Below are 27,309 nucleotides of genomic sequence, written 5' to 3' on the forward strand. Positions count from 1 at the left end.
CGGAATTACAGACTCCGACGAGTACTACAGAATCTGCCATCACCACGAAAGTTATCCTTCATGGGACTAATCATCCATTCCATCGATTCAATTGAATAGTTGAGCTGTGTTATAGAGATAACTTTTGCATTTGACTTTATTCAGGTTGTTGGCACCACCATATCTACTGGTCAACTCAAAACAATCTTAATTGAGACTTATTGTCTGTAACAAGCGAAGAATCGTGTGTGCGTGTGTGTGTGTGTGGGGGGGGGGACTTTTGCTTATGTTTTTGATCAATCTGATAAAATTGATCTTTTTTTGTCACTCAATAAATGGAGTAACAAAAGTGATTACAAGAAATATTTCCAAGAAAATTTGGATCATTGAAGTAATTTAAGCGGCTGATGTTGATACCGATATGTACGACGGTACATCCGGGGCATAGCCGGGGCACACTTTTATTTATTTATTTTTTTTTTTTTGCAAACGATAGCCATCAATGTTAAATGTTACTGGTTGATGAGCTAAGGGTTGCTGCTCTGAGCTTTCACAACTCAGGTCTATCACAGTGCTGCAAAAGTGTTCGAAACGATAACAGCGCGCATTTAAGTCCAGACTCAGGTTGAGGGTTCAAGCTTTGTGTTGCAATTTGCGTCTTCGGCTTTATCGTTAATTGCAATGACAAGAAAAAAATTCTACAAACAAAACAAAATTGCATCAGAAAGTCTAGTGTTTCTTAGGATGTGCATTCTGGATCCTTTTCCGGGTGGTGCTTTTTTAGGAATAAGTTGCGTTTACATTTCTGGGCAGAAAAGGTCTTGCGCAATCACCCTTCAGCTATTCTCTGACGTCAATCTGACAAACACATATAACATCCAACCAGTATGTCTCATCTCATAACTCAGCTTCTGCATCTTTTCTTTCCATCACCATGAGTGAACTACCGGTTGAACTTCAAAAGTTAGTTGAAAAAGACAGAAATACCAAAAATCAATGGATCAGCTGTGCGTTTAGCTTGATCATTTTTGCTGTGCATGGTGTCATCTTTTTCTGGATTCCACGAACATTGAGACAAAAGAGGTTCGTCAAATCCAACAGGTTTAAACTATACTTTGTCTTGCTCAACATTTGGAACACATTAAACTACACTTTATCTATGAGAATAAGGAGCAGAAAGATATACTATAAGCCCAGTGTCTTGATATTGTTTTTGTTTTTTATCCTATTGAATGGGAAGTTGTGTTACGTTGACACCCACGACATCACATATATACCAAAGACATTTGCTATTGCTAAGAGATGTGCCAGAGTCGGTATTGGCCAGGTTCCAGCAATCTTCCTTTTGATTACCAAAGGTGACTTTATCACTGGTGTGACGGGCCTCACTTACGAACGAACGACTTTTCTTCACATTTGGTTTTCATTTATGATGTTTGTTGTTGTTACATTCCACGTAGCTGTTGTTTTTTACTACTGGGACAAACCCGAATGGTCAAGTATACATCCAAAATATCCCCAGAATGTTTATGGGATTATTGCATACGCCACTTTTGTCTTGCTTGCGTTGGGTAATGTCAAAATTATCCGTAAATACTGGTACGACCAATCAATGGTCAATCATCGTGTTCAATCTTTTATTATGCTACTTATGGCATTCTTTCATAACAATAGCGCTAAAGCCATGGTAGTAATTGGTGTACACTTGTTGGTTCTCGACAAGGTTATTGGACGTATATATGGGATTGTGCATAGTAAGAAATCGCCCACTAAAGGTTGGTCACAGTTTGAGATGTTGGATGATGATATTATGAAAGTGTCCATACCTGTAAAGGTTAATCACAAATTTAACCCCAACTCGTGGTTTGGATTGATCAAGTTCAAATACGGAAATTGGAAAGCTGGTCTGCACATCTATTTCAATGTTAGAAAGATTGACTTTTTTCAGCATCATCCCTTTATGATTGCAAGCTTGCCCGATTCTGGAAAGATGGTTGTTATTGTGAGAAAAAGAAATGGCTTCACTAAAAAGATGTTTGAAAAATTTATCGAACTAAGAGATAAACAATTGGCCGGGGAGGAGACAGAAATGGATTATATTCTTTGGTACAGGCCAAAGTTGGATAAATTGTTCATGAATTTGAGACCTGTTTTGGAGAGGTTGAGGTTGAAGAGTACATCGTCGCCAAATGCTACCGCAACATTGCCAGAGTACAGAAAAATCGTCAACCCGGAAACTGTTATTTGGAAGGTAGCATTCAGGGGTCCCCTGGGAGGCAAATGCCAACCGTTGTTGACGTTTGATTCGGTGGCATTCCTAGCACAAGGTCTTGGTGCTTCATTCATTTTACCTGTATGCTTGGACTTGCTACAAACTATCGACAGAAAAGAAGTCGACAAAGACTACTTGGGGAGACCTGCACACCCTATTATTTCCGTCTATTGGTCCGTGGAGTCTGTTAAAATGACTGGCTATTATAGCCATTTACTTGGTAAGTTAATCAAGTTTATCAAATTGGGGAAGTTAAAGCTCATAGTATTCATTGAAGGAGAAGCTGTAAATGACCAACCCATAGAGTTGAATCCATTCAAGAATAACGGCGACAAAAACGATGTGTCGGTGAGAGTAAGTACAGAAGTGGAAAAATGCAACTCGAGCAATATTTCAATGGTTCACTCTATTCCCACCAAACTCTTTCAACCTATGGATATTGACCAAACACTCAAAACACACATCGCCAGCATCGAGTATTCAGGCAACAACTACTTTAAGTCATTGGCTATTTTGAGTTGTGGGGAAGACCAGAACTTTGGAAAGAGTGTGGAGTATCACACTCAGAGCTATAGGTGGATGAAAGAGGCACCTAATATCTATTTTTATAATGAATCGTATTACTCATAGTGTTGTCTGGGGTACAGGACATTTTAGCGTAATTTATATATGCGCGCAGAAAAAGAAGTCTGATCAATCACCCTTCTCTTTCCTTTCCTTTCCTTTCCTTTGCTGCCCTTCGCCTCGCCACACGTTCTCTTACACAAGCATGTTCGGATCAGTATACCCAGCGTTGGAAGAGCTAAAACAACCACTTTCGGAGGAACAGTTGAATGTTCTCCGCAATCAACTCAAATCAGAAGGACTGAAACCATCCCCACAGACACAATTCAATTATGCATGGGGTTTGTTGAAATCGCCAGCGCGGAAACACCAGCAGGAAGCAGTTGTGATACTTACCACCTTATACAAACAAGAGAGTTCCATGAGAAGAGAGGTATTGTACTACTTGAGCTTGGGATCATTCAAATTGGGCGATTACACCAACGCCAAACGCTACGTTGAGACCTTGTTGAAGTCGGAACCGGAAAACTCACAGGCGTTGAGCTTATTAGATAATATTAATGACAAGATTGCACAGGAGGGATTGATTGGAATAGGCGTTGCAGGTGGTGTTTTGGCGGTGGGGGTTGGAATAATAGGTGCCTTGGTTAGAAGAAGCAGGAAATAGTGCTACATAGATCAGAAGAGGAGTGTTTATGAATATTTGGGAATGAAGCATTTACTTGTAAAGGTTCATCATAACTGGGCCATTCATGTAGATACACCTCTTGAAAAATTTGAGCGGACAAAAAAAAATGTTTGTGACAACCTTCCACCGCAAATGGTCAATGAATTGGGAAGCGATATCGCAACAGCCGTGATCACCGAGTTTAATAAGTTGAATGCAAAGTCGGGGAAGCCCACAACACGCTCGAACGGAGTCAAGGAATGGACTGTGCTAGCAGGTGTAGTTGCAATCACCAGCGACAGCAAAATTACTCCCATAACCTTGGCAACAGGAGTCAAAGTGTTGCCAGATAAGGTTCGGAGCTATTCAAATGGAAAGGTAGTGCATGACATGCACGCAGAGATTTTGGCATTGAGGCTTTTCAATTACTTTCTCTTGGAGGAAGCGTCTAATTTGCCATCAGCATGGGTTGAGAGGTATCACAATCAGGTTCGATTTCGAAAGGATGCGAAATTGGCTTTGTTTGTAAGTGAGCCTCCTTGTGGAGACGTTTCGATGAACTATCTATCGTCTTTGCTAGAATCTAACGATTCCTGGACGTCATCTCTGACAGAGGGCTTCTATAGGGGACGAAATCATTTTGATCAATTGGGAGTGGTGAGAACCAAGCCAGGAAGGACCGATAGTCTTATTTCCTATTCAAAGTCGTGTTCCGACAAACTATGCTTGAAACAACTAACTGGAATATGCAATGCAGCAACTTCGCATATCTTCGAGCCCATTTATCTAGAGTATTTGGTTGTGAATAACGTGGACACAGCTGATTTTGACCGATGTTTTAAGAACCGTTTCCAAACTGAAAATGGACACTATTTAAAGCTTCTCAAGTACAAAACTAAAGCTTATGAATTTCACAAGTCTGATGAAAAGGAGCCAAGTCCACTCTCTTTGCTCTACATTGTGCCACACAACTTACTCCAAGTGTTGAATAATGGTGTCAAAAATGGGGCATTCATCAAAAATAAAGCGCCAAAACCGGGTGGTGAGAGCATCATAAGCAATAAAAGCTTCCTACAAAAGCTCACCCGTATTTGCAAAGTGAATGAATCAAGGTACAGCCAGTTTAAAGCATTCCACAACACGAGACAAGCAATAAAGCAGGAAGGTCGAGATTTACTACAAAACTGGAGACCCACATCCATTGACGATTTCGATTTGTAGATGTGTATTCTATGTAGCTATTTCAATCTGATTCTGATCCCGAGGCTGAACCATCTTCCGCCTCTTGTTCCTTTGCAAATGCTGCCAATCGTTCCTGGTCGGTATCCTCCATTGATATAGCGTATTCAGCACTCTCCAACAACTGTAACAATTTTTCATTGTCCTTATTTACATAATCTCTAGGCTTGAGTCCGTCCTTGTCCTTGATTCTTGGATCTGACCCAGCATCCAACAAATTATCGACAATGAAATATCCATGATCGGGCTCATCTGTGGTGTACCTTACTGCAAGATGTAATGGCGTTTCCTTTGCTCTGTTTTGCGGATCAATTTCCACCCCTTCAATATCCAATACAATATCTATGAATTCCCAGTTGCCCAACTGACAAGCAATGTGTAATGGAGTATTGTTGGATATTACCTCATGGGTATCGTTGATCAATTGTGAAAGCTTCTCCTGGTCATTATTCAATTCCGATTTGATTTGAAGTAAGAGCTCGGTGTTGTTCCTTCTTGCTGACTCTAGAATCTGTTCGGAGTAGGAAGCTCCCTCAGTGGATGGGGTGTGTTCTTCAGACATCTATGGTTCTCAGGAAAAGTCCTAAACGTTCAAAATTTTGGTGCCGATATTTTTCTCAATTAAAGGCGCAGGAGTTAGAGAGACCCGGTGAAAGTAGATCACAACTTGGCCACAAAGGAGCGACAGATCTGCCAATAGCAAGAGATCAAAAACAAGAGGTAAATTACAATTGACTATACAGCTTACCGACTAGTTTACCTGAAAATCTACTCTCTTGGCTTTGGCTGATATTTTCTAACAAAATCTCACTCGCAGTTCTGATTTGAATTGTTGGACAAAAAAAGTTTACCCGCGTTTGCCTCTTCTTTGCTGTGTCTCATACTCACTACACCACTATGGTCAAGTCAATCATTTCACCTTCGATTCTTGCTTCTGATTTTGCCAACTTGGGTTGCAATTGTAAAAAAGTCGTCGACACTGGGGACGTTGATTGGTTACATTTGGACGTTATGGATGGACATTTTGTCCCCAACATTTCATTTGGTGCTCCAGTGATTGAAAGTTTGCGAAAGCAATTTCCAAGAGATAGCGGTAAGCCAATTGTGTTTGATTGCCACATGATGGTGTCTGACCCTGAGCAATGGATCGAAGACATTGCCAAAGCAGGAGGAGATTCGTACACCTTCCATTACGAGGCAACAAAGGATCCGGCAGCTGTTATCGCAAAGATTAAGAAACACGGATTGAAAGCTGCAATGGGAATCAAACCAAACACACCAGTAGAGGCTGTTTATCCATATGCCAAAGATTTGGATATGGTGTTGGTTATGACTGTTGAGCCAGGATTTGGAGGACAAAAGTTTATGCAGGATATGATGCCCAAGGTGGAAACTTTGAGGGAAAAGTACCCTCATTTGGACATTGAGGTCGATGGGGGATTGGGTAAAGAGACAGTCAAGCCTGCTGCCTACGCTGGAGCAAATGTCATTGTTGCTGGTACTTCTGTTTTCAAAGCCGAGGATCCAAAGGAAGTTACTCAGTTTTTGAAAAAGACAGTTGACGAAAGTATAGTAGCTAGAGAAAAATAGATAGATTGGGGTACAACAGAACGAATAGATGTGAATAAAAAAATTGTAAACTAAATAAAATGACTGGGCCCAATTGAATTGCATCTTTCCCTCTCTCAAAATGATTGAATTCCCAAAGTGGTTCCCTCGCCATCTGCAACTACTGCAGGCCCATTCTTTTCACGCAGCTCTATCAAACTCCACAACGCTTTCTTTGTTTGTTCTAAATTTGAATTCTTCAAATCCGCATCTATACTCATCAAGATATCCCCCTCTTGCTTCTTGGTAAAGTATTTTTGATTTCTGGCAATCTTCTTGGCCCTTTTTTTAGATAAAGTATTCGTCGTCATTACCGAGCTTGGTGCTGGTGATTCCCCTGTATATAATGCAACAGCCTTGGAATCGGTTGGTCTTGGGGCTGTAGTTCCTTTTGGAGCATAACGTGATGTGGATGACCTTGTCTGGATGGCGTTTCTCAATGACCTCTTCCTGCTGAGCGATTTTGCGTGACTATGTGCCAACATTTTGATCTTTGGTTTGTTTATAGCATTTCTTCCCGCCATGGCTGCTTATACGTTGATATTAAAGAGATGAATACAGGTTATATGCATCGTAGGAAGTGGAAAAGAAATTTCAACCGATGAGATAGGAATTAGTGTCGTGTTTTCTTGCAGTGTCGCATTTTATTGCGACATCGTACTGCATGCACTGCACCGCACAGTGACGCCACAACTTGCACGGCACAAATTAGATCCTCCACCACCTCCTCCAACATACATTTTTCCTGAGACAGCAATCCAATTCATTTTTCTAAAATTCTTCTTCCTTCTTCTCCACCACCACCACCACCTCCTCCTCCTCTTCTTCTTCTTCTTCATCATCATTTCCCAACTGCAATGGCTCAATCAATGGATGAAAAAGCTGCAGTGAAGCACACTCTGGTTGTGCCAAAAAAGAAAACAAGTCCTTTGTTAAAGGTGTTGGGATGGGTTTCAGTAATTGGACTAGTAGTTTACTTCAACACTTTCAGCACCCCATTTTTCAAAATCAATGATGGTCCCGAGCTTGATCCTGAACAGGTTATTTTAGATTCACTTAAAGTCAATTTGGCGCCAGAATGGTCAAAAAAGTACACAGCTGAACCTCACTTGGCAGGAACCAACTACGGCTTAGTGGAATGGACAGAGGCAAAATTTAAAGAATTTGGTTTTGAGACAACAATCGATCCGTATGAAATCTTGGTTTCTTACCCAAAGGACCACGACTTGAAATTGCTTGACTCCAAAGGCGAAGTCGTCTACACAGCCCCATTGAAAGAAGATGTCATTGACGAGGACCCAACAACACACAATGACACTGTTCCCACATTTTTGGGTTATTCAGCTAATGGAAACGTTACAGGGCAGTACATCTATGCCAATTACGGGACCAGAGAGGATTTTGAACTATTGAAAGACAATGGCGTTGATGCCAAGGGCAAGATTGTTGTTGTTCGTTATGGCAAAATCTTTCGTGGTTTGAAGGTAAAATTTGCTCAAGAGTTGGGTGCTGTTGGGGTATTGATATACTCGGATCCCGGAGATGATAATGGCATAACTCCTGCCAACGGGTACGAGCAATACCCCAAGGGACCTGCAAGACAAGAAAGTTCTGTGCAACGTGGAAGTGTCCAATTCCTTGGAGGAGAAGGCGCTGCACCTGGTGATCCAACAACCCCAGGATACCCATCCAAGCCCGATGCTGAAAGAAAAGATCCTCATGATAGTATTGGGAAGATTCCTGTATTGCCCATTTCCTACCGTGAGGTGAAGCCAATTTTGCGCAAGTTGAATAAACACGGTGCAAGGATTGATGGATTCAAGGGAGAATTGGATGGATTTGACTACTCCACAGGCCCGTCAAAGTACGAATTGAACTTGTACAATGAACAAGACTACAAGATCACCACATTGTGGAATGTGTACGGTGAGATTAAGGGAGAAAAGCCCAACGAGGTCATCATCCTTGGAAACCACAGGGATGCTTGGATAAAAGGTGGCGCAGGCGACCCAAATAGTGGCTCTTCCTCTTTGTTGGAAGTGGCGCGCGCATTGGGAGATTTGAAAAGAGCTGGCCACAAGTTCAAGAGAACCATTGTATTGCAAAGCTATGACGGAGAAGAGTACGGATTGTTGGGATCTACTGAGCTGGGTGAGTACTTTTCCAAGAAGTATCAGCGTGAAGTGGTTGCTTATTTGAACGTGGATGTTTCTGCTGTTGGAAGCAACTTGCACTTGGAGTCGTCGCCAGTGTTGAATGACTTGATTTTTGAAACCACCAAAAAGTTGGAGTACCCAAAGGGAGGCAGCTTGTATGAGCATTACGTTAAAAACCACAAGGGAGAACATATTCCAACCTTGGGAAGCGGATCAGACTATACTGTCTTTTTAGAGCACTTGGGTATTCCATCACTTGATTTCGCCTTCGGTGGTGGCAAAGATGACGCAATATACCATTACCATTCAAATTATGATTCCTACCACTGGATGGAAAAGTTTGGAGATAAGGGGTTTGTTTATCACAACTTGGCCGCCAAGTTTTTGGCATTGTTAGCTTTAGGGTTGAGCGAGAGAGAGGTGATTCATTTCAATCTTAACGATTATGCAAGTGGGTTATTGGAGTACTATAAAGCAACCATCCACAACGTGCCAAAGAAATGGTTCGACAAGAAAGTTGGTGGGCATGATAAACAATTTGATTTGGAGGAATACAACTACATTGATGAAATCACTCAAGGTTACTTTTCGTATCCAATTTGTAAGCCAATGCAATTGGGATTGACTAACGGAAAAGCACACCATCCTCACCATCACCATAACAAGACTTTAGGCGACTTGATCCACCATACTCATCACCAATTGAAATTCCTCGCCAACTCAACTGAAAAGTTTGATTATGAATCAAAGGAATTACAGAAGCTGCATGATTTGTATGACGAATTGCCACTTTGGAAAAAGATCAAGTTACACTTCCAAATCAAAACCCACAACAAAGGTTTGCAATACTTTGAACGTAACTTTTTGCACTCAAAGGGATTGCACAAGAGACCATGGTTTAAGCATATTGTTTTCGCTAGTGGTAGATACACCGGGTATGCTGGACAAAACTTGCCAGGATTGAATGAAGCTATTGAAGACGGCGATTTCGACAGATTTGTCGATTGGTTGCAAATCCTTGAAAGTACAGTTTCCAGAGTTGCCAACATTTTGTTGCACTGATGTGGGGGAGGACCTGCAGTGTGTAGTTGACTTTTTTTTTTTTTGGTTGTTCATGAATGCTTGATTTTTTCTTACAATGTAGGGCAGGATAGATCCGAGCAAGGAATTGAAGTTGGGTAGATCACCAGATTAGACCAAAGTCATCGACTACGTTGACCTTACTCTCTCAACATTGCTTTCCATTAAATGTTTAGAGGTTGAATGATGTGAGTTTTTCTTTATAAAGCCGAGGGAAATTTCAGCCAAGCTTTCCCTTGCAAATGTAGTAAAATAATATTTCCGTTTTTTTTTTTTTTCTATATAATAAAGGATAGTTTATTTCACCTCATCCCTTGCCCGGAAGAGTGCGGTTGGAGACTGGGCCATTGACAGTGTCACCGATATAACTTTCCCCGAGTTCTATGAAGCATTATTTTTCCCACAGCATGAACCCTACGCAATCACCTTGCGCGTGACCCATTACATCGCTATCGTCGTGTTAAAAATTTAATCAAAATTTCATTTCCTTATTGTGTAATTTTATTGTGTAATCAACAGGTATCAGCCCAATTTTTTTTTTTTTTTTTGTCTGAAACTCAAAACTTTTTGAAAGTCTATTATAAATATCCTTGAAAAGTCATTTGAATTTGCTTTCCGGGTGTACATTTTTTTCCTGAAACAGTCCATCACAACCATCTCCTCCCATGTCGAACAAAAGATCATCATTGGTTGACAAGCTAAGGAATACTTCCTTTCGAAATGTCGACCCACTACTCGTTAGCACTGAGCTCAATGGAGACAAGAGTACCAAGGCAGTTACTATTTTGAAAAAAAATCCTAAAATTGAACAGGCCCCCTCATTTGAACCTTCCACTTTGGCTCAATTGGTTGACTTGAAAAAGGAGAAGCCACTCTTTGGAATGTCCCCAACTCCTCAAATGGATGTTTTTGTCGGTCACCTTCTCGAGAAACCAATCAAGTCATCAAAGCGGCACAATGGACAGATATGTTGTTTCTGCCAGGACTCAATACAACTCACTCTACCCGGAGAGACCATTATACCACTTCTGTGTGAACACTTGTGTCACAAGAATTGCTTTATGATGCTTATCGACCCACGAAACAGAAAGCAATTACCCATTTGCGATATCTGTAAAGCATCCACCAATGTGGTTGACGAAGATGTTTATCTTGGTGCGTTCGGCTCCACACTGACAATGACTGGAATAGACAACGAATCCAGTGACGATGACGATGACGATGACGATGAAACTGACTCTACAATGGACACCCCCATCTTACTGCAAAATGCCTCAGCACCGTTGATTAGTACACCAACGGACCAAATTATCAACAATCAGCTTCACACGCCACCCACTTCAGCACGTAAAGTAGACTGCGAGCCATTACTTTTTCTGCCCATCATAACTTGCACAAGCGAAATGCACCCAATCAAACCTTTTGAAAACAACGAGGTTAGCTACGTTTTGAACATTAAACCGCCCCCCATTTACTCCAATTCAAGCTCACAGTTCAATCCGTCTGATTTGAAATTGAAATGGAAAGTGTCCCATTACGTAATAGAACGTTTAAGTTTGAATGGTGAGCTAGGAGAGCTAATTGCTTTCGATAAAATGAGGATCAGTGTTGACGGGGAGGTATGGGATGAATCTTGCATATACCTATTTAGCAAATTCTTGTTGGTCTACAACGACGAAACCCTAGCCGGTGTGGTTTCAATTTCAAATGATTTGTGTCTGGTGGGAATGATTGATGGTGTGCTAAATTTGAATCTAACTGACAGCTCCCTACCCGAGTTGTACCTCAGCAATCAGTTCAGCCAAACAATTACAGAAAAATGGGAGTATGTCTTGCAGAAAGTAAAGGAGAATCAACAGCCCAACACCAATTTGTTTCAATTCACCAGCACATGTTGGTTGGACCTTCAGTACAATGTTGACGTGCCCCTGAACTTGATTCGTTTTAATTATCTACTTGTACATGGGGAAGAGTTGCCAAGCTTCTACTTGGCGAAAATCTTACCCCCTCCTCACCCTCTTGCATTGAATATTGTTATTGCAGTACCCTTATTCAACAAAACGAACTTGTCCAATGCTGATTATCTACTGAGGTTGCAAGAGTTTTTACACCACATTCGCTCCTCTTTGAATGACACCGACAAAATGGCACTCATATTTCTTGGTGTTGACCACTTGCACAATCCAAAGGCCAGCGGAACATTTATTGGATGTATTGAAGCCTCATGGAACGGATGGGATGATATAATAAAGGACATGAGTATCGTTGCAAACACATTCAGCAATGATGCTCAAGAGTTGGAAGTAGCGCTTGAAAAGTGTGCTGATTTATACCCCTTCATTCCTTGTAAAGACAATTCAATCAATAAGTTATTGTTATTGAGTTGCGGCGAGTATGACGTTGTCAACGAGAGGAAACACAACCTTGGTATCAAAAGGGTTCCAAGAATGTCATTAACTTTGTTAAGAGTTGGTTCACATGTGGATATTTTCAAAGAGATGTCGGCTGTCTCTAAATTTGAATATGGGAATGAGCCGGTACTTCGATATGCAACCTTCGACAGGCTTTTTTTGTCGATTGAGCTTTTGATGAAAAGAATACAGAGTACTTGCATATCACACTTGGAGATTAATTTCAAGACAGAGAACAACATCACCATTTCATCTATTGAATTGTTTGGAAAGATGAAGCAAATGGAAAGTCAATCCCAAAAAATCAGTTTTAACGGCATAGCGTCATCCGATGAAAGAAATTTCCTCATAACCGTGAAAGTCCAAGAAAGCAATCCTGAACTAGGCAAGGTGCCTTTATTCAATTACAGAGCAACTTGGGGGGACAATAAACTGATAGAGAAAACTGTGATTGCCAACATTGATCAATCGAGGTCACCAAAGTTACCTATAGCAAACGGGGAGACTAGAGTTGCCGAGCCTGGATCACCAGAGAAAAGCCTCCCAAAGAGCATATATTTCTTGGACATACCCCTTCTACCCCCATTATCTCCGAGTCGAAACGCCCCATATGCAAAACGACAAGCAGAACTTTTGATTATTCAGCACTTGCGCCAAGCTATTGCAGAAGAAAGCCCTTGTGCATTGCAGGCTTGCATTTCAGTGGCTTATGGTTTATTGAAAGGTATTTCGCAAGGCTTGGGAGACGACAACAAACCCCATAAAATGGTATTAGACTCACACAATGACAACATGTTAAAGTTGATGGCAGTTACCAGAGCAATCAACTTGGATAACCAACGATATGTTAGTTTTTTAGTGGACCAGCTTGGAAGTATCATCGATTTATTTGATATAGACACTAAAGAAGCGGTGGACAAATGTTTTGATTTGGTATATAGCCTAGTATGAGCTATATATAGACTTTTATTTTATTTTTGAATACTAAGCCATGGCTCGTTTTAAACCCACAAGACTGCGAATTGCAATGTTCTTGGAGGCCTCTTTTTGCGCCTTGTTAAGACTTTCGCGGAAAAATACTGATTTTGTGTAAGCTGCGAAGGAAAAAAAGATGGCTGGTTGATCCACGGATTGTAAACAACATATCAACAGACTATTAAGTAGTAAAACACCCTACATCATTGATCCATTGCTCTTCTTTAAAGTGTATAAATATGAGTTTAATGATCCCAGATGTTTCAAAATGATTATATTTTTTTTTTTTTTTCAGTTCTTCACAACATAACAACACCAAAGAAAGTTACATCTGTTAAAAATGTCCATCCAAGTAAGCCCTTTTCAAATAAGTTCGGCTTTGTTGAGTATGTCACTTGCCGGCTTGACTCAAGCAGCCAACTTAGGTGGGCTAGATGGAAGTGACCAAAACAGGGCCAACACACAAGACACTACAACCAGTGTAAATGAGGCACAAACGCACCAATCACAGCAGACACAGCAGACACAGCAGACACAGCAGACACAGCAGACACAGCAAATTCAGCAAACTCAGCAAACTCAGCAATCACAGCAATCACAGCAAACACAGCAGTCACAGCAAACTCAAAGTGCCCCATCTAATGCAGCAGCGTCAGTGAGTGAAAATGAATCTACAACTATTTGGTGGACACCAACAAGTGCATCACAGACATCCATTTCAACCACAGACTCTCGTTCGTCTTCCCAGGCTCCCTCCAGCAACACAGCTAAAACTTCTGGTTCTCATTCCGTCACTTATAATCAGTGGGGGTTCACTGGAAGTCAGTCTGCTTGGACAGACACTACATTGGCAGCCTCAAATTCAGCAAGCGGTGACTCGAGCTCGTCATCTGGGGCCAGCTCTACAACCCGTAGCATAAATAGCACTTCAAATGGGGTAAGACTGCAAGTGTTTCAAGAAAGGAATCTTGGGTGGAAAAAGTTGGCTTTGGTTACCAGCGTTTTGGGCATCAGTGTAGTTTTCAATGTCTTATAAGGTTATACAAAATAACAATAAAAAGGTTGTATATTGTGAAATGGGAAAAGACTTGTAGTTTGGCGTTCAGAGTGTTCCTCTCCCACTCAATGTTTAGGGTCGACAGTTTCGCGGACATTTTTTGATGATGTGCCAGAAAATACCAACCAGAAGAAAAACTCGAGTTTTACGTCGGCCCCTTGGACATATACACGTAAACATTTCACCACTCCTCGCCGTTAACCGCATTATTCACCAGCATTGTCTACCAGTAACTGCCACATAAACACATGCTCCATCTAGTTCTTTACGTGATTTGCATACTAGCGGGGTCAATATATGCCGCACCACCAAAAGAAGGCACTGACGTTGCAAAGCAGTTCATGGTAACCAACTTGCCTGGACTTTCGAAAATCGACGACAACTTCAAGCCACTCATGTACGCGGGGCAACTAGAACTTTTTCCGGAAAACAACACCAACTACTTCTTTTGGAAATTTGTAGATGGTAAGAAAAATGTCAATTCAACATCATACAAACGCACAACCTTTTGGCTCAACGGTGGACCTGGGTGTTCATCCATGGACGGCGCATTGCTAGAATCTGGACCGTTTAGGATAGACAAGTCGCAAAACGTGGTCATGAACAATGGGTCATGGCATAAAGCGAGTGACATCGTATATGTGGATCAGCCAGCAGGAACTGGTTTCAGTTACACTGACCAGGGAAAATATGTACATGAGCTATACGATATGGCATTTTATTTTATCAAGTTTATGGAAAAGTACTACGAAGTATACCCTGAGGAGTTGGATAACGATATATACCTTGCTGGTGAGTCGTATGCCGGTCAATATATCCCGTACATCGCCAAAGCAATACTCGAGAGAAACACAAACTTGCAAGAAAATCAGAAACAGTACAAACTAAAGGGATTGCTCATTGGAAATGGCTGGGTGTCTCCTAACGAACAAAGCTTGGCGTATATGCCGTTCTTTTTGGATAGAAATTTGATTACCAAGGACAATCCAATGTTTATGAAATTACTCGGACAACAAGAGCGTTGTCAAAGGATTGTCGACGGAATTGATGCCCATTTTGATGACGAAGAGGTTAATCCAGTCGAGGTAGACTCATCTGAGTGTGAGAATATATTGTCGCAGTTGTTGCTAGCAACGCAGGACAATCTGGCTCAGCATGATCAACAATGTATCAACATGTATGACTATAAATTGAGGGACTCATTTCCTTCATGTGGAATGAACTGGCCCTTTGAGTTAAAGTACGTCAAACCTTTCCTAAACAACGACGACAACAAACATGATTTGAATCTAAAAAAATTGAAAACTTGGAACGAGTGCAGTGGGAGAGTAAGCAGAAACTTTTATGCTCGTGACTCCTTTCCTGCAGTTCATTTACTTCCAGATTTGCTTAAGAAAGTCCCTATAGTCTTGTTCAATGGGGAAAATGATATAATTTGCAACACCGAAGGAGTTTTGCTGTATATTTCCAAATTGAAATGGAACGGAATCAAGGGTTTTGAAAATGCTGAAGCAAAATCAGACTGGCTACACGATCAGAAGAATGTTGGTTACATGTTGCAGGAGAGAAACTTGACATTTATTAATATCTACAACTCGAGTCATATGGTTCCTTATGACGTACCAGATGTTTCTAGAGCTTTGATTGACATAATTACGGGAAATTTCGATGAAAAAACAATTGATGACAAACCAACTGTGGTCACGTATCCTTTGGGGGTGAAGCGACAAGGTAGTGTACAACAAGATAAACCCGAAAAAACGCCGTCATCAACAAGCTCCATCGCTAGTTCCACTTCAACAGAGTCTATACCAAAGAGTTCATCCACAGCTACTTCTGCCGACGAGCCAACTAGTCATAAAGTAACAAGACTCATTCAATTGGCCGTGGTGATTATAGTGCTTTGGGGGGTCTATCTCTTGTATGCATCATACAGGTCTCGACCTGTGTCAATTATTAAAAAACCTGCAGCAAGTGGTAGGAGGAAAAATGTGCAATGGGCAGATCAAATTCCTGATGAAGAAGGTCCCGAGCACCAGGAAGGTTTTCTTGCAAAGACATTTGGTAAGTTGACAAGCAAAAATAATGATGGGTACTCGAGGGCCAATACAGAGGACTATATTGATGACATAGAGCTCGGGGAGAATGTTGGCGATGCACAATTGGATGATTTTATCATTGCTAGCGATGATGAAGGCGAGAATGACCGAGCTGAAAGTGCAACTGATGACGAGAGGCTGAAGATCAAACCAGCGCAAGGATCTGTATAGAGAGAACATAGACTACCAAGTTAGTTACGATATCGATTAGAGTGTCTGTAGCGACCAGCAGCAATCTCGATGCTTTTTGTTGGCGGGCATATTTTTGCAACCAATGGAAAGTGGTGTGCGAGAGTCGAAGTAAAAAAAAAAAAAAAAAAAAAAAAAAAAAGTCTAGGAGAATCAAAAGTGGCATCGAAACCCCCAAGAACCCGTCGACGAAGCCGACTCATACACCACTGTCCACATGTTCAAGCAATCCATACGAAGACTAGCTACTGAAGCCAAAACACAGCTGGCACCCGTGTCTCAGGCACCCTCGTCGTTGCATGTTGCTCCACCACCGAAATACACACTTGCCCAATTACGAACATTTCCAAGCCTTGAACCAACCACATTTGTCCCTCTTCCCACATCGTTCTTCAATACTCATTCACCAACAAGGCGAGACTTGTTATGGAGTGCTGCCGTTTTTGAAGCAGATCGTGCCCGTGTTGGATCCAACTATGTGACGTTGAAGTCGGATTCCCCATATTCGAATCGGAAATTGCGTCCGCAAAAGGGATCCGGTAGAGCTCGTTTGGGTGATGCCAACTCACCACATATGGATAACGAAATCAAGGCTCATGCAATCAAAGGTCCACATGACTGGAGCACCGACTTGCCAGCCAAGATATACTCCAAAGCAGTACAAACTGCTTTGACATCACAATATAAACTGGGACACTTGTTTGTTATCGACAAGGAATGCGATTTCGCCCAAGGAAGTGCTGAAATTACGCAGAGCTTTGTATCGAGTCATAAGTTGAACCAATTGAATATATTGTTTATCACAGAGGAGGATAGAAACAAATTGAGTTCAAGTTTGGATCAGTTCTTTTTAAATGACAGAGAATTGAAGAAAATGAGCAGAAAAGAGAGAGCCAAGGCTGTTGCCAAGGTTAAAGGCAAGGTTATCAAGAAGGAAGATGTTGAAGTTAGGGACATTTTGAAAGCTAATCGGGTTTTCGTTGAATTATCGGCGTTGCAATGGCTCATAAGCAAATATAGTGTATGATTGATGAACTTGTACATAGAGTAATGTGAGGTTACATAGCACAATTTTGGTTGATCAACCGTAGTACCTAGTTGTTGGTAATGCTTTGCTCAAATGGAAGCTAGGCTAGTGCATATATTGACTAGGGCTATAACCACGATAAGAAGCTACCACTTCTAGATATAAGTTTTGTGTAGTGCAGGAGAAGAGTGAGAAAGAGAGAGAGAGAGAGAGAAAAAAAATTCCTTCCAGTAAGTACTGAGAGGCCTACTCTGTGGAGGGAGAAGACGACGAAGAAAGAAGAAGAAGAAGAAGAAGAAAAAAAAAAAAAAAAAAAAGAAGTGCCCATAGTAAAAAAATAATTGAAAAATTTAGTGTTGAGAACCTTCCTTTTTACCATAGCATTATCAACAACATAATACATCCAATATGCCATTAGTTGTCCAAGAACAAGGATCATTCCAACACATTTTGCGGTATGTGAGAGATCACTTTTAAAAAGGAGGAGCTATAGTGGGAAGCACGGACCTAGGAGGACGTCAGAGCTTGGTCAATCTGAAAACGAGGTAAACGAAACACAAGGGAGGAGAAACACAAATTTAGATGGGCTATATACATAGTGCAAATGCTGCGACCACTCCGTGAGGTTGGAGTGCTCCTTACGAGCACATGGTTGTGTATGTCAGATACACACTAGGCGCAGACAGGGAAGTCGATTGAGTGTGCCATCTCCCTTGTACATCGAACAGGACCACACTTTCACTCTTTTCAAACAAACTTCTTTCTTATTTGACAACACCTTACTAACTGTGTATTTTCTAGTTTGTTGAACACCAACATTGATGGTAGAATCAAGATCATGTACGCCTTGACCAAAATCAGAGGTGTCGGAAGAAGATACTCCAACTTGGTCTGTAAGAAGGCCGATGTTGATTTGCACAAGAGAGCTGGTGAATTGACCCAAGAAGAATTGGAAAGAATCGTCACCATTATGCAAAACCCAACCAACTATAAGATTCCAGCTTGGTTCTTGAACAGACAAAAGGATCAAGTTGACGGTAAGGACTACCACGTCTTGGCTAACAACTTGGAATCTAAATTGAGAGATGACTTGGAAAGATTGAAGAAGATTAGAGCACACAGAGGTATTAGACACTTCTGGGGATTGAAGGTTAGAGGTCAACACACCAAGACTACCTCAAGAGGTCGTTAAATATATACGACTCCTCTGTTTTCTTTTGTGTTTGGGGATCAGTATATGAAGAGAAAAGCTTGTGTGTTCTTATATAATGAAAAGATTATCCTAAATCATTTGTTGTATAGTTCATGTATTTTAATTTCATAAAATAAGGTAAAATTGAGGAAATCGTGTAAGCCTCTCTCGTTCTAACAAGAATGTTTGAACGAGGTAAGATTCTTCCTAGTTGTAAATCAAACGCTACCAAGTTCAAAATTTGTACTTCAAAAACTACAAACTACTCTTTGCCAAATGCACATTGTGTTTCAAGACTCTTTCATAACTTGGAAACGAGTAATCCCTTAAATTTTATGTCATATTTCCATTTTCGTTGGAAGTTTTCAGTTTCTAACTTTTTGTCACGAAAATGTGGCAAAAAAAAATTGCAAATCCTTGATAGACAGGCAAGATGTACACGCTACTCGGCTCAATGTGTGCATAAAGTTTGGATGTTGTTAGTTCTATCTCTAGGAGAAGAGCTATAGGCTTATGACTGTACAATGAAAGTTCAATTTTGCAATCAGCAATCTGTTTCAAATCAGAGACAGATTGCACATTTGCTGCATCTCATTCGAGAAAGTACTCTGTACGAACTAGATGATTGTAACATCAACTACGGTTTTGGATCCCAATTTGTGTCATAACAAAGCGCTCCTCTTGATGCCAGAATTCCCCAAAATCTGTTTGTTCCAAAAAGGGGCAAAGCTTGTTTCACTAAGGACGATTACCTGCGTCATCACATACCAAGCTATATTATACATGCCCTTCCAACAACAATCAATGCATGTGTACTCTTATGTATGTCTATACCATTTAGAAAAAGCAATATACTGCATAGAAACTACATTCTCTTTTCTCGTGTTTGTGTAACACCCATAAAGCTTAATGGCAGACAAACACAAAACACTCCGTGATCCCAATATATCCTCAATTAGGAAATAAATCAAACCACAGTACCAGATTTGCACATTCAACGGCACAGGAACCTTCAAGTTGCAGAGAAATCTGAAAAGAGAGCCTACCAAGGGACTCTATTTAACTACATTAGTTCTTTTGAAACCTGACATAAAAATAAACACTCACTCTCTTTTCTATTGACAAAATTGACGCCAGAAAAATTTCACAATTAAAAACAATAGCATCCATCATAAATTTCATACGTGATGTATGGAAATAAGTTTGTTCTCCTATTTGGGTTCATTAATAAGCACAACAATTAAGTCACAATTTGTATAAACACAGACGTAAACATATCACAAACATAAAGGCGTATGTTATTAATTGGATAATAATTAATTGCAGCTGCAAAGCTTTTGTTGTGTTTATATTTTGATTTGACCTAAATTGTAAACAACGCGATAAATTTTTTATTTGCACTTGAATTTCTCATAAACCCCCAACTCTTGTAAACTTATATATATATATATATATAAACAGATCCAGAAATCTCAATTCTTCAAACCCATTCAATAAGAAGCGCACCTGTACCCTTCATTGTGGAAAATTTACATTTTACATTCATTTGTTGCATCCTTTCATCTAGTCACTCANTTTTGATTTGACCTAAATTGTAAACAACGCGATAAATTTTTTATTTGCACTTGAACTCTTGTAAACTTATATATATATATATAAACAGATCCAGAAATCTCAATTCTTCAAACCCATTCAATAAGAAGCGCACCTGTACCCTTCATTGTGGAAAATTTACATTTTACATTCATTTGTTGCATCCTTTCATCTAGTCACTCATTTAACTGCTTTTCCAAATATGATTCACTTACAAACACCAAAGAAATCAACTTTATTCCCACAACAGTCCAATCAATCGTACTCCTCTACAAGAGATTCAGCATTGGACAGAAACCACAACACTTCTATCTCAAGCACAACCGAGACAGCTGGTGTTACAACTTCGGGCACCAGTGTTTCTGGCGCTAAATTTAGCTTACCTCCATTATCGTCAATTTTATCATCAGCTAAATCCAATCATTACAAGGATCATCCATTAACTAACATCACCAACACGGCAAGCACCAATAACAGCTATTTGTTTGCTCAAACGCCATGCAAAAAATTACCATCCTTTGATTCATTTACTAGTACACCATTGGCTACTGCTACTACCCCGTACATCTACCAACAATCACTACCACAACCACAACGACAACAAGAAGCACCGCAATTCCAGCCACAGCCACAGCCACAGCCACAGCCACAGCCACAGCCCCAACTCCTCCACCAGTCTTCTTTACAACATCAATATCCAGCTCCTAGGTCAGCGTCAAGTTCGCTTCCACGCCCATCTCCTCCACCAATTTCATCGCAGCCACAGCACTATCACTCTTATATAACTTACCAACCGGTAACAACAGCATCAACAACCACGACCCATTCAAATGTGTCATCATCAACTCCTACACCGCCGCCTTCCGCATCAACCTCGCTGGTGATGTCCTCAAGAAAAAGATCCAACTCAATCGTTGATGAAGATACATCCTTGATGGATACAAGTATCTTGGAATTGCGCAAATCAAAAACAAAAACAAAACCAAAAGTGAGGTCAATTTCGACATCGCCATCCACGACTACATCGTCTTTGCCTACACCTACTAGCACTGCGGGCTCATCTGAAAAATTGTATGCATTCATATCCCATTCGCCAGCCACTTTCCCTTCTCAAGAGCCAAATATTGATAATGCACCTTTAGCAAGAAGGAAAAGAAGAAGAACATCACTCCATGAATTAAACATACTAAACAAAGAATTTGAGCTTGGTTCCACCCCAAACAAAGCAAGACGAATTGAAATTGCTAAAGTGGTTAACATGACTGAGAAAGCAGTACAGATTTGGTTCCAAAACAAACGTCAAGCATTGCGTAAACAAAGCAATGTCGAAAAAGAGATTTTGGAGTTGCCACCAACAAACGTACCTATTCATCAACAACATGAACAACAATTGCAACAAAAGGGTCAGCTTGCCTCAGTAGCAGTGCCAATAAGCAATCCACTCGAACCATCACCATCCCAAGAGCAAGCACCAATCATTTCATCTACCCCCACAAAATCAATCAAGTCAAACTTGTCCATTATCATGCAGTAACGAAAACAAAAAAGATCACGAATTTAGAGTATTTTCTGTAGAGTGTATTGTTTGCATATATATACATACATAACTTGCAACTTGAAACTTGTAGCGACCACAATGGACACCAACTGTTGAACTATCTGCTCAAGGTCATCAATATATGAACAGACTGACATAACACAGTCTAGCAGTTTGCAATACACACACAAACCAAGTTGCTAATTAAACACAAATTGGCCAAAACACCACAAAAATAAATAAACGCCAAAAACCAAAAACCAAAAGCATTGCAAAACATTGTGAAAGGAGAAGATACACAAAACACCGCAACACAAGTATCTCAATAAGCAATTAGGGATAACTGAACTGCAATGCAAACAATAAAGGTGTTCGACGCGCGCATTTGTGAAGGTTGTTATTGCTGGAGCAAAAGAGTAACTCATTTACCGCTTTGGGCGAAGTAATTAATGTGAAGTTGAGAGAAGCATAATTTTGTGTACACAGAACACTATACCAACTTGGGCACATGTATTCTCATCAAAATATAGACTCTTAAACGAGAGGACATATACTTGCACTTCGATCAGAATTTCAATAAATAATGAACGCCAGCTGTCGCTTGACATACCTTTAATTTTATTGTCGCATTTGCATATTATGCGACATTGCACATTTTACGGCCAATCGTTGTCTTTGAAAGTGATCGAAGGAAAACTACTACGGATACAGTGGTATGTCCTGTGAAAAGAGTTCAGCATCAAGCTGCTTCTAGCTTCAGTAATCTATTATACTACCCAAAAATGGCTTTCAAGTGCATGTAGATTTTTTATTGGCTATGATGTATCTGTTTCTCAACACACGTGCTCAGTCAGCTGTGCAAGTGGTCGTGCACAACTTCCCAATGACACAAAGACTCAACATTTCTTCTTCGAATACCACATCACGTACCAAATCTCCATTTCTTTTACCTACCCCTCCTGTTTCTTGTGTGTGTATTTTTTGCTGCGCTGCGCTGTGCTGTTTGTTTGTTTGTTTGTTTGTTTGTGTGTGTGTGTGTGTGTGTTTCATTTGATGACTAGAGAAATAAACTAGGTACCACCACATCTTTCGTCACTACAATTAGCTTTGGGTCTCCCACTCCCCGTATCACTTTGCTAAACTTCATGTCTACACTAAACGAGAAGAATGGTTACGAATCGCATCTGCGTCATTCCACATCACCATGGAGGCGTATAAGTCTATCATTGTTTACGTTGTTGCTAATAGTCCCCATCTATCAGTACATCACCATCAAAACACAGGATACGAGTTTGGTAACTCCACAGTACACAACTATTGAAACAATTGAATTGACTTCCTCGGAGAAGGATGACTTGAAGCGACTCGGGCTTAGTCCTAAAAAGCCAATAAAGATTGTCACTGATGAAAAGGGCAAGCAAATTATTCATGGCAGGTTTCTTCACATAACCGATATCCACCCAGACCCATATTTCAAAGAGGGTCTGTCGTTTGATGAATTGTGTCATCGGTCAAGGGGGGATGCGCTGAAATATGGAGATGCCATATCAGGATGCGATTCGCCAATGGCGTTAATGGAGGAAACTATAAAATGGATTGAAAAGAATTTAAAAGACAAGATCGATTTCATTGTGTGGACCGGTGACAATGTGCGTCATGACAATGACCGAAATTACCCAAGAACGGAACAGAACATATTTGAGATGAATGACCATGTGAGTAGGTTATTGTACGAGACTTTTAAAAAGAAGGATACGCCTGAATTGGAAATCGATTTGATTCCAAGCTTGGGTAATAATGATGTGTACCCACACAATTTATTTAGTATTGGGCCTACGTTGCAAACACGTGAATTGTTTCAAATCTGGCAAAAGTTCATTCCACAACTGCAACTACACACATTCAACCGTGGTGCTTATTTTTTTAAAGAAGTTATTCCTGGACAATTGGCAATCTTGTCCATCAACACACTTTACTTATTCCAGCTGAATCCATTAGTTGACAATTGTGACAAGAGGAAACAACCAGGGTACAAGCTATTTGAGTGGTTGGGCTACGTTTTGAAAGAGTTGAGAGCTAGAAACATGAAGGTGTGGTTGACAGGACATGTTCCACCAAATGAGAAAAACTATGATTTGACGTGTTTGAGAAAGTATGTTGTTTGGATTTATGAGTTTAGAGATATTATTGTGGGCGGATTATACGGACACATGAACTTGGACCATTTCATTCCTTTGGATAGCGTTGCTGCATACAAGTCAATTAAAAATTCACGAAAGGATGGGAAATCAAAGCAATTGGAAATGTTTGAAGCGTTTAATGAGGAGTTCCATGATGACTTAGAGACTAAAGCATTGGGAGAAACCACATTTTATCAAGCCTTGGATACAAAGTTTGATGACTCTTTCTTTAGGATACAAGGTGGCGTTCCATCAAACAAGGTTGAATACATGAACACTGTTCGTGAAGAGGTGTACGCAAAGATCAAGGGTAAAAAGAAGGCCGGCAAGTATGGTGAAAGGTATTCTATTTCACACGTCGGTAGCTCAATTGTCCCCACATTCAACCCTGGTTTACGAGTGTGGGAATACAACATCACCAATCTCGCACAGGAAATGTCCAATACCAAATTCGAGTCTTGGGATAAGTTCTTTTTCGAAGTTGAGTCCTTGATCGAAAAGCAAGATGCATACATCGATGACGATGGCAATGACGACGACGAAGGGCATAGCGTGTGGACATTCATCAAGCGTGACAAAACTTTCCCCCTCCCTAAACCCAAAAGTGCTAAATTAGGTCCAGCATATATCCCTCAAACTTACACCCCAGAGAGGTATGTACAGTACTATGCAGATTTGGCAGGAATCAACAAAGGTAGAAAGGAGTTTGACTACGAGATTGAATATTCCACCGATGACAAATTGTACAACTTGCCAGTGTTGACCGTAGAAGAATGGTTAAAGTATGCAAGAAAGTTGGGAAAGCCAGTTAAGGAGAATAGTGTTGACACGGAAAAGAAAAAGGATAAAAAGAAAAACAACGACAAGGCAAGGAAAGGCAAAGAGGGTAAAAAATTGGATCAGATGTGGGCGGAGTATTTGAAGAATACATTTATCAGCTCAAATTACGAGAATAGTGGACTAGGATAAGCTATAGTGTCGTGTAATTGCTTGTCGTCAAATTTAAATGTAAATGCGACATGTAATATGAAGTCACAAATGTGCACGTGATGCAAACAAAAAAAAAAAAAGAAAAAGAAAAAAAAAAGAGTAATCACTCACTCTCGCAGTCTCTCACTCAACTCACTCAGTGAAAAATGAAAATTATCAAACCCCGTTTACAAGATCCTCCTCTCCCGGCTTCATCAACGGACATACCATTAAATTCCTGTCGTCAAATCAAAAACAAGTCGAAATGGGTGGTATCAGAGACAAGAAAGTGCAATACTTTGCCAAATTAAGAGAATTATTGGAAGAATACAAGTCAATCTTCATTGTTGGTGTTGACAATGTTTCTTCTCAACAAATGCACGAAATCAGAAAAGCCTTGAGAGGTGATGCTGTTGTTTTGATGGGTAAGAACACTATGGTCAGAAGAGCCATCAGAGGTTTCCTTTCAGAATTGCCAGACTATGAAAAATTGTTGCCATTTGTCAAAGGCAATGTTGGTTTCATCTTCACCAACGGTGACTTGAAGACTATTAGAGATGTCATCACCTCTAACGTTGTTGCTGCTCCAGCTAAGGCCGGTGCTGTTGCTCCAGCTGATGTTTACATTCCAGCTGGTAACACTGGTATGGAACCAGGTAAGACCTCTTTCTTCCAAGCTTTGGGTGTCCCAACCAAGATTGCCAGAGGTACAATTGAAATTGTCTCCGATGTTAAGGTTGTTGAAAAGGATGGTAAAGTTGGTCCATCCGAAGCTACCTTGTTGAACATGTTGAACATTTCTCCATTCACCTATGGTTTAACTGTTGTTCAAGTTTACGACAATGGTCAAGTCTTCCCAGCTTCAATCTTGGACATCACCGATGATGAATTGATTGGTCACTTTGTCAGTGCTATCAACACCATCACCTCCATCTCATTGGCTGCCGGTTACCCAACCTTGCCATCTGTTGGCCACTCTTTGATCAACAACTACAAGAACGTCTTGGCTTTGTCTATTGCTACTGACTACACCTTCGAAGGTTCGGAAGCTATCAAGGACAGATTGGCTAACCCAGAAGCTTATGCTGCTGCTGCTCCAGCTGCTGCTGCCGCTACCGGTGGTGACGCTGAACCAGCTGCTGAGGCCGCTGCTGAAGAAGAAGAAGAACAATCTGATGAAGACATGGGATTCGGTTTATTCGATTAAACTGATAGATAGATGTGTGCTCAATACATGTTGACATAGTTCTCTTTAATGATGTACTGTAGAAACCTCTTGATGCTGAAGTGTGGTGTGCGTCTATATTTTATTTTATTTTATTTTTTTTTTGCAACACACTTTAACACTACATTACAGGCTACATCATGAGTCTTTGCGAGAGCTATAACTCAAGCGTGACGTTTTCCGCCACTGAACGGTCAAAGGATACCTGGTCAACATTACTGCTCCCCGCCCTTGCCTCGAATAGGCAGCAGTTGGTTATCTTACTAGCGAAGGTGATGCACACCATTGATGGATGCCCCTACTACGACACACATGCACTACTCCTTGCCCACAGGCAACTATGTGACGATTTATCTACATTGAGGGATCTTGCGGCAACACAACCGGAAGATATGGAAAGTTTCACCGCATTTATGGCAAATAATCGATTGGACCATATCATGAACAAGGTTATATTTGATAGCTTTCTCAATGGGGGAGCCATTTACACAACTTATAGAGTTTTCCTTCCAACCCATCAGCTAATTGCTATATTGTTTCTGATTTGCGAAACCTGTCAAGTTACTTTCAAGCGTGAACTCTTTCTTGACTCAATCGACCAGATGATCAACTTGAGGGCAAAATATTTGGCTGCAAACCGACTTGAACCCAGGAGTATCATTGGAAACATCATCGAGGATGTCTTGAGCAAACTTGCCCCAGATCCCGAAATCTTACAGCTTTTGAGAGAGCTGTTACGTGGTTGTAATTCGTCCAGTGAAGCCAAGTTTCTCATGGGTGATATAGCTGCTTTCACCACCAACTTGAACATGGATGCGGTCATTGCTCCTGAGGATTTCGACCAGTTGAAGAAGTCATTTGAAGAGATTCTTGTTCTCATGTTAACTAGAAACTACAACGAGCTATACAGAGATACTTATAAAGTCATTCGAGATTGCTACAACACCTACTTTCATCACATCAATCTCAACACAGGGGTTTACGAACCGAATTCCACGCAACAAAATTCGGATGTGTACCAGTACGAGGTGTCCAGTGGAATTGGACCCAACTTATCAGTCAGATACGAAGAGCAACCAAGTCAGCATCCCAACACTTGGGTTCCCAGTTTTCTAGAGGATGATCACTACAATGAAAACACAAACACAGTTAATCGTGTTGAAATAGAAAAACCAAGAAGAAACCCGTTCAAAATGATCTTTCGTAGACGGGTTCTAACAGAAAAGAGATGGCATTTGTTTCACAGAAAGCAACACGAAGTTTGATTGAAGTAGTTCAATTAATTCTTGC

The 27,309-nt window shown here is 40.7% G+C and overlaps 16 protein-coding genes across 16 annotated transcripts; 14 read left to right on the plus strand and 2 right to left on the minus strand. All coding sequences in view use genetic code 12, as the record gives it.

Annotated features, from left to right (window-relative positions):
• Positions 1–913: 913 nt before the first annotated feature.
• FRP2 (Frp2p) lies at positions 914–2,881 on the plus strand (the record flags this gene model as incomplete). Its single annotated transcript, XM_051752864.1, has 1 exon — positions 914–2,881. One exon carries the CDS (start codon positions 914–916, stop codon positions 2,879–2,881), a length of 1,968 nt encoding a protein of 655 aa, XP_051607941.1.
• Positions 2,882–3,020: 139 nt separating this feature from the next.
• KGF57_003445 (uncharacterized protein) lies at positions 3,021–3,482 on the plus strand (the record flags this gene model as incomplete). Its single annotated transcript, XM_051752865.1, has 1 exon — positions 3,021–3,482. One exon carries the CDS (start codon positions 3,021–3,023, stop codon positions 3,480–3,482), a length of 462 nt encoding a protein of 153 aa, XP_051607942.1.
• A 153-nt stretch (positions 3,483–3,635) lies between these two features.
• KGF57_003446 (tRNA-specific adenosine deaminase) lies at positions 3,636–4,703 on the plus strand (the record flags this gene model as incomplete). The annotated part of the gene is made up of 1 exon (XM_051752866.1): positions 3,636–4,703. One exon carries the CDS (start codon positions 3,636–3,638, stop codon positions 4,701–4,703), a length of 1,068 nt encoding a protein of 355 aa, XP_051607943.1.
• Positions 4,704–4,725: 22 nt separating this feature from the next.
• Positions 4,726–5,283, minus strand: KGF57_003447 (uncharacterized protein; the record flags this gene model as incomplete). The annotated part of the gene is made up of 1 exon (XM_051752867.1): positions 4,726–5,283. One exon carries the CDS (start codon positions 5,281–5,283, stop codon positions 4,726–4,728), a length of 558 nt encoding a protein of 185 aa, XP_051607944.1.
• A 335-nt stretch (positions 5,284–5,618) lies between these two features.
• Positions 5,619–6,311, plus strand: KGF57_003448 (ribulose-phosphate 3-epimerase; the record flags this gene model as incomplete). Its single annotated transcript, XM_051752869.1, has 1 exon — positions 5,619–6,311. One exon carries the CDS (start codon positions 5,619–5,621, stop codon positions 6,309–6,311), a length of 693 nt encoding a protein of 230 aa, XP_051607945.1.
• Positions 6,312–6,406: 95 nt separating this feature from the next.
• Positions 6,407–6,853, minus strand: KGF57_003449 (uncharacterized protein; the record flags this gene model as incomplete). The annotated part of the gene is made up of 1 exon (XM_051752870.1): positions 6,407–6,853. One exon carries the CDS (start codon positions 6,851–6,853, stop codon positions 6,407–6,409), a length of 447 nt encoding a protein of 148 aa, XP_051607946.1.
• A 345-nt stretch (positions 6,854–7,198) lies between these two features.
• On the plus strand, positions 7,199–9,547 carry VPS70 (putative zinc metalloprotease; the record flags this gene model as incomplete). Its single annotated transcript, XM_051752871.1, has 1 exon — positions 7,199–9,547. The coding sequence occupies one exon, from the start codon at positions 7,199–7,201 to the stop codon at positions 9,545–9,547; it is 2,349 nt and encodes a 782-aa protein (XP_051607947.1).
• Positions 9,548–10,230: 683 nt separating this feature from the next.
• Positions 10,231–12,927, plus strand: FAR1 (cyclin-dependent protein serine/threonine kinase inhibiting protein; the record flags this gene model as incomplete). The annotated part of the gene is made up of 1 exon (XM_051752872.1): positions 10,231–12,927. One exon carries the CDS (start codon positions 10,231–10,233, stop codon positions 12,925–12,927), a length of 2,697 nt encoding a protein of 898 aa, XP_051607948.1.
• A 364-nt stretch (positions 12,928–13,291) lies between these two features.
• KGF57_003452 (uncharacterized protein) lies at positions 13,292–13,987 on the plus strand (the record flags this gene model as incomplete). Its single annotated transcript, XM_051752873.1, has 1 exon — positions 13,292–13,987. The coding sequence occupies one exon, from the start codon at positions 13,292–13,294 to the stop codon at positions 13,985–13,987; it is 696 nt and encodes a 231-aa protein (XP_051607949.1).
• Positions 13,988–14,256: 269 nt separating this feature from the next.
• Positions 14,257–16,278, plus strand: KGF57_003453 (serine-type carboxypeptidase; the record flags this gene model as incomplete). Its single annotated transcript, XM_051752874.1, has 1 exon — positions 14,257–16,278. One exon carries the CDS (start codon positions 14,257–14,259, stop codon positions 16,276–16,278), a length of 2,022 nt encoding a protein of 673 aa, XP_051607950.1.
• A 235-nt stretch (positions 16,279–16,513) lies between these two features.
• Positions 16,514–17,323, plus strand: YML6 (mitochondrial 54S ribosomal protein uL4m; the record flags this gene model as incomplete). Its single annotated transcript, XM_051752875.1, has 1 exon — positions 16,514–17,323. The coding sequence occupies one exon, from the start codon at positions 16,514–16,516 to the stop codon at positions 17,321–17,323; it is 810 nt and encodes a 269-aa protein (XP_051607951.1).
• A 408-nt stretch (positions 17,324–17,731) lies between these two features.
• RPS18 (40S ribosomal protein uS13) lies at positions 17,732–18,515 on the plus strand (the record flags this gene model as incomplete). The annotated part of the gene is made up of 2 exons (XM_051752876.1): positions 17,732–17,778; positions 18,125–18,515. The coding sequence occupies 2 exons, from the start codon at positions 17,732–17,734 to the stop codon at positions 18,513–18,515; spliced, it is 438 nt and encodes a 145-aa protein (XP_051607952.1).
• Positions 18,516–20,310: 1,795 nt separating this feature from the next.
• YOX1 (Yox1p) lies at positions 20,311–21,642 on the plus strand (the record flags this gene model as incomplete). The annotated part of the gene is made up of 1 exon (XM_051752877.1): positions 20,311–21,642. The coding sequence occupies one exon, from the start codon at positions 20,311–20,313 to the stop codon at positions 21,640–21,642; it is 1,332 nt and encodes a 443-aa protein (XP_051607953.1).
• Positions 21,643–22,790: 1,148 nt separating this feature from the next.
• On the plus strand, positions 22,791–24,794 carry PHM5 (endopolyphosphatase; the record flags this gene model as incomplete). The annotated part of the gene is made up of 1 exon (XM_051752878.1): positions 22,791–24,794. One exon carries the CDS (start codon positions 22,791–22,793, stop codon positions 24,792–24,794), a length of 2,004 nt encoding a protein of 667 aa, XP_051607954.1.
• A 265-nt stretch (positions 24,795–25,059) lies between these two features.
• Positions 25,060–26,001, plus strand: RPP0 (60S ribosomal protein uL10; the record flags this gene model as incomplete). The annotated part of the gene is made up of 1 exon (XM_051752880.1): positions 25,060–26,001. The coding sequence occupies one exon, from the start codon at positions 25,060–25,062 to the stop codon at positions 25,999–26,001; it is 942 nt and encodes a 313-aa protein (XP_051607955.1).
• A 158-nt stretch (positions 26,002–26,159) lies between these two features.
• On the plus strand, positions 26,160–27,284 carry KGF57_003459 (uncharacterized protein; the record flags this gene model as incomplete). The annotated part of the gene is made up of 1 exon (XM_051752881.1): positions 26,160–27,284. One exon carries the CDS (start codon positions 26,160–26,162, stop codon positions 27,282–27,284), a length of 1,125 nt encoding a protein of 374 aa, XP_051607956.1.
• Between the last annotated feature and the right edge of the window lie 25 nt (positions 27,285–27,309).

The sequence above is a fragment of the Candida theae genome (genome assembly GCF_024610275.1).
Source record: "Candida theae strain CBS 12239 chromosome Unknown scaffold9, whole genome shotgun sequence".
Lineage (NCBI taxonomy): Eukaryota > Fungi > Ascomycota > Pichiomycetes > Serinales > Debaryomycetaceae > Lodderomyces > Lodderomyces theae.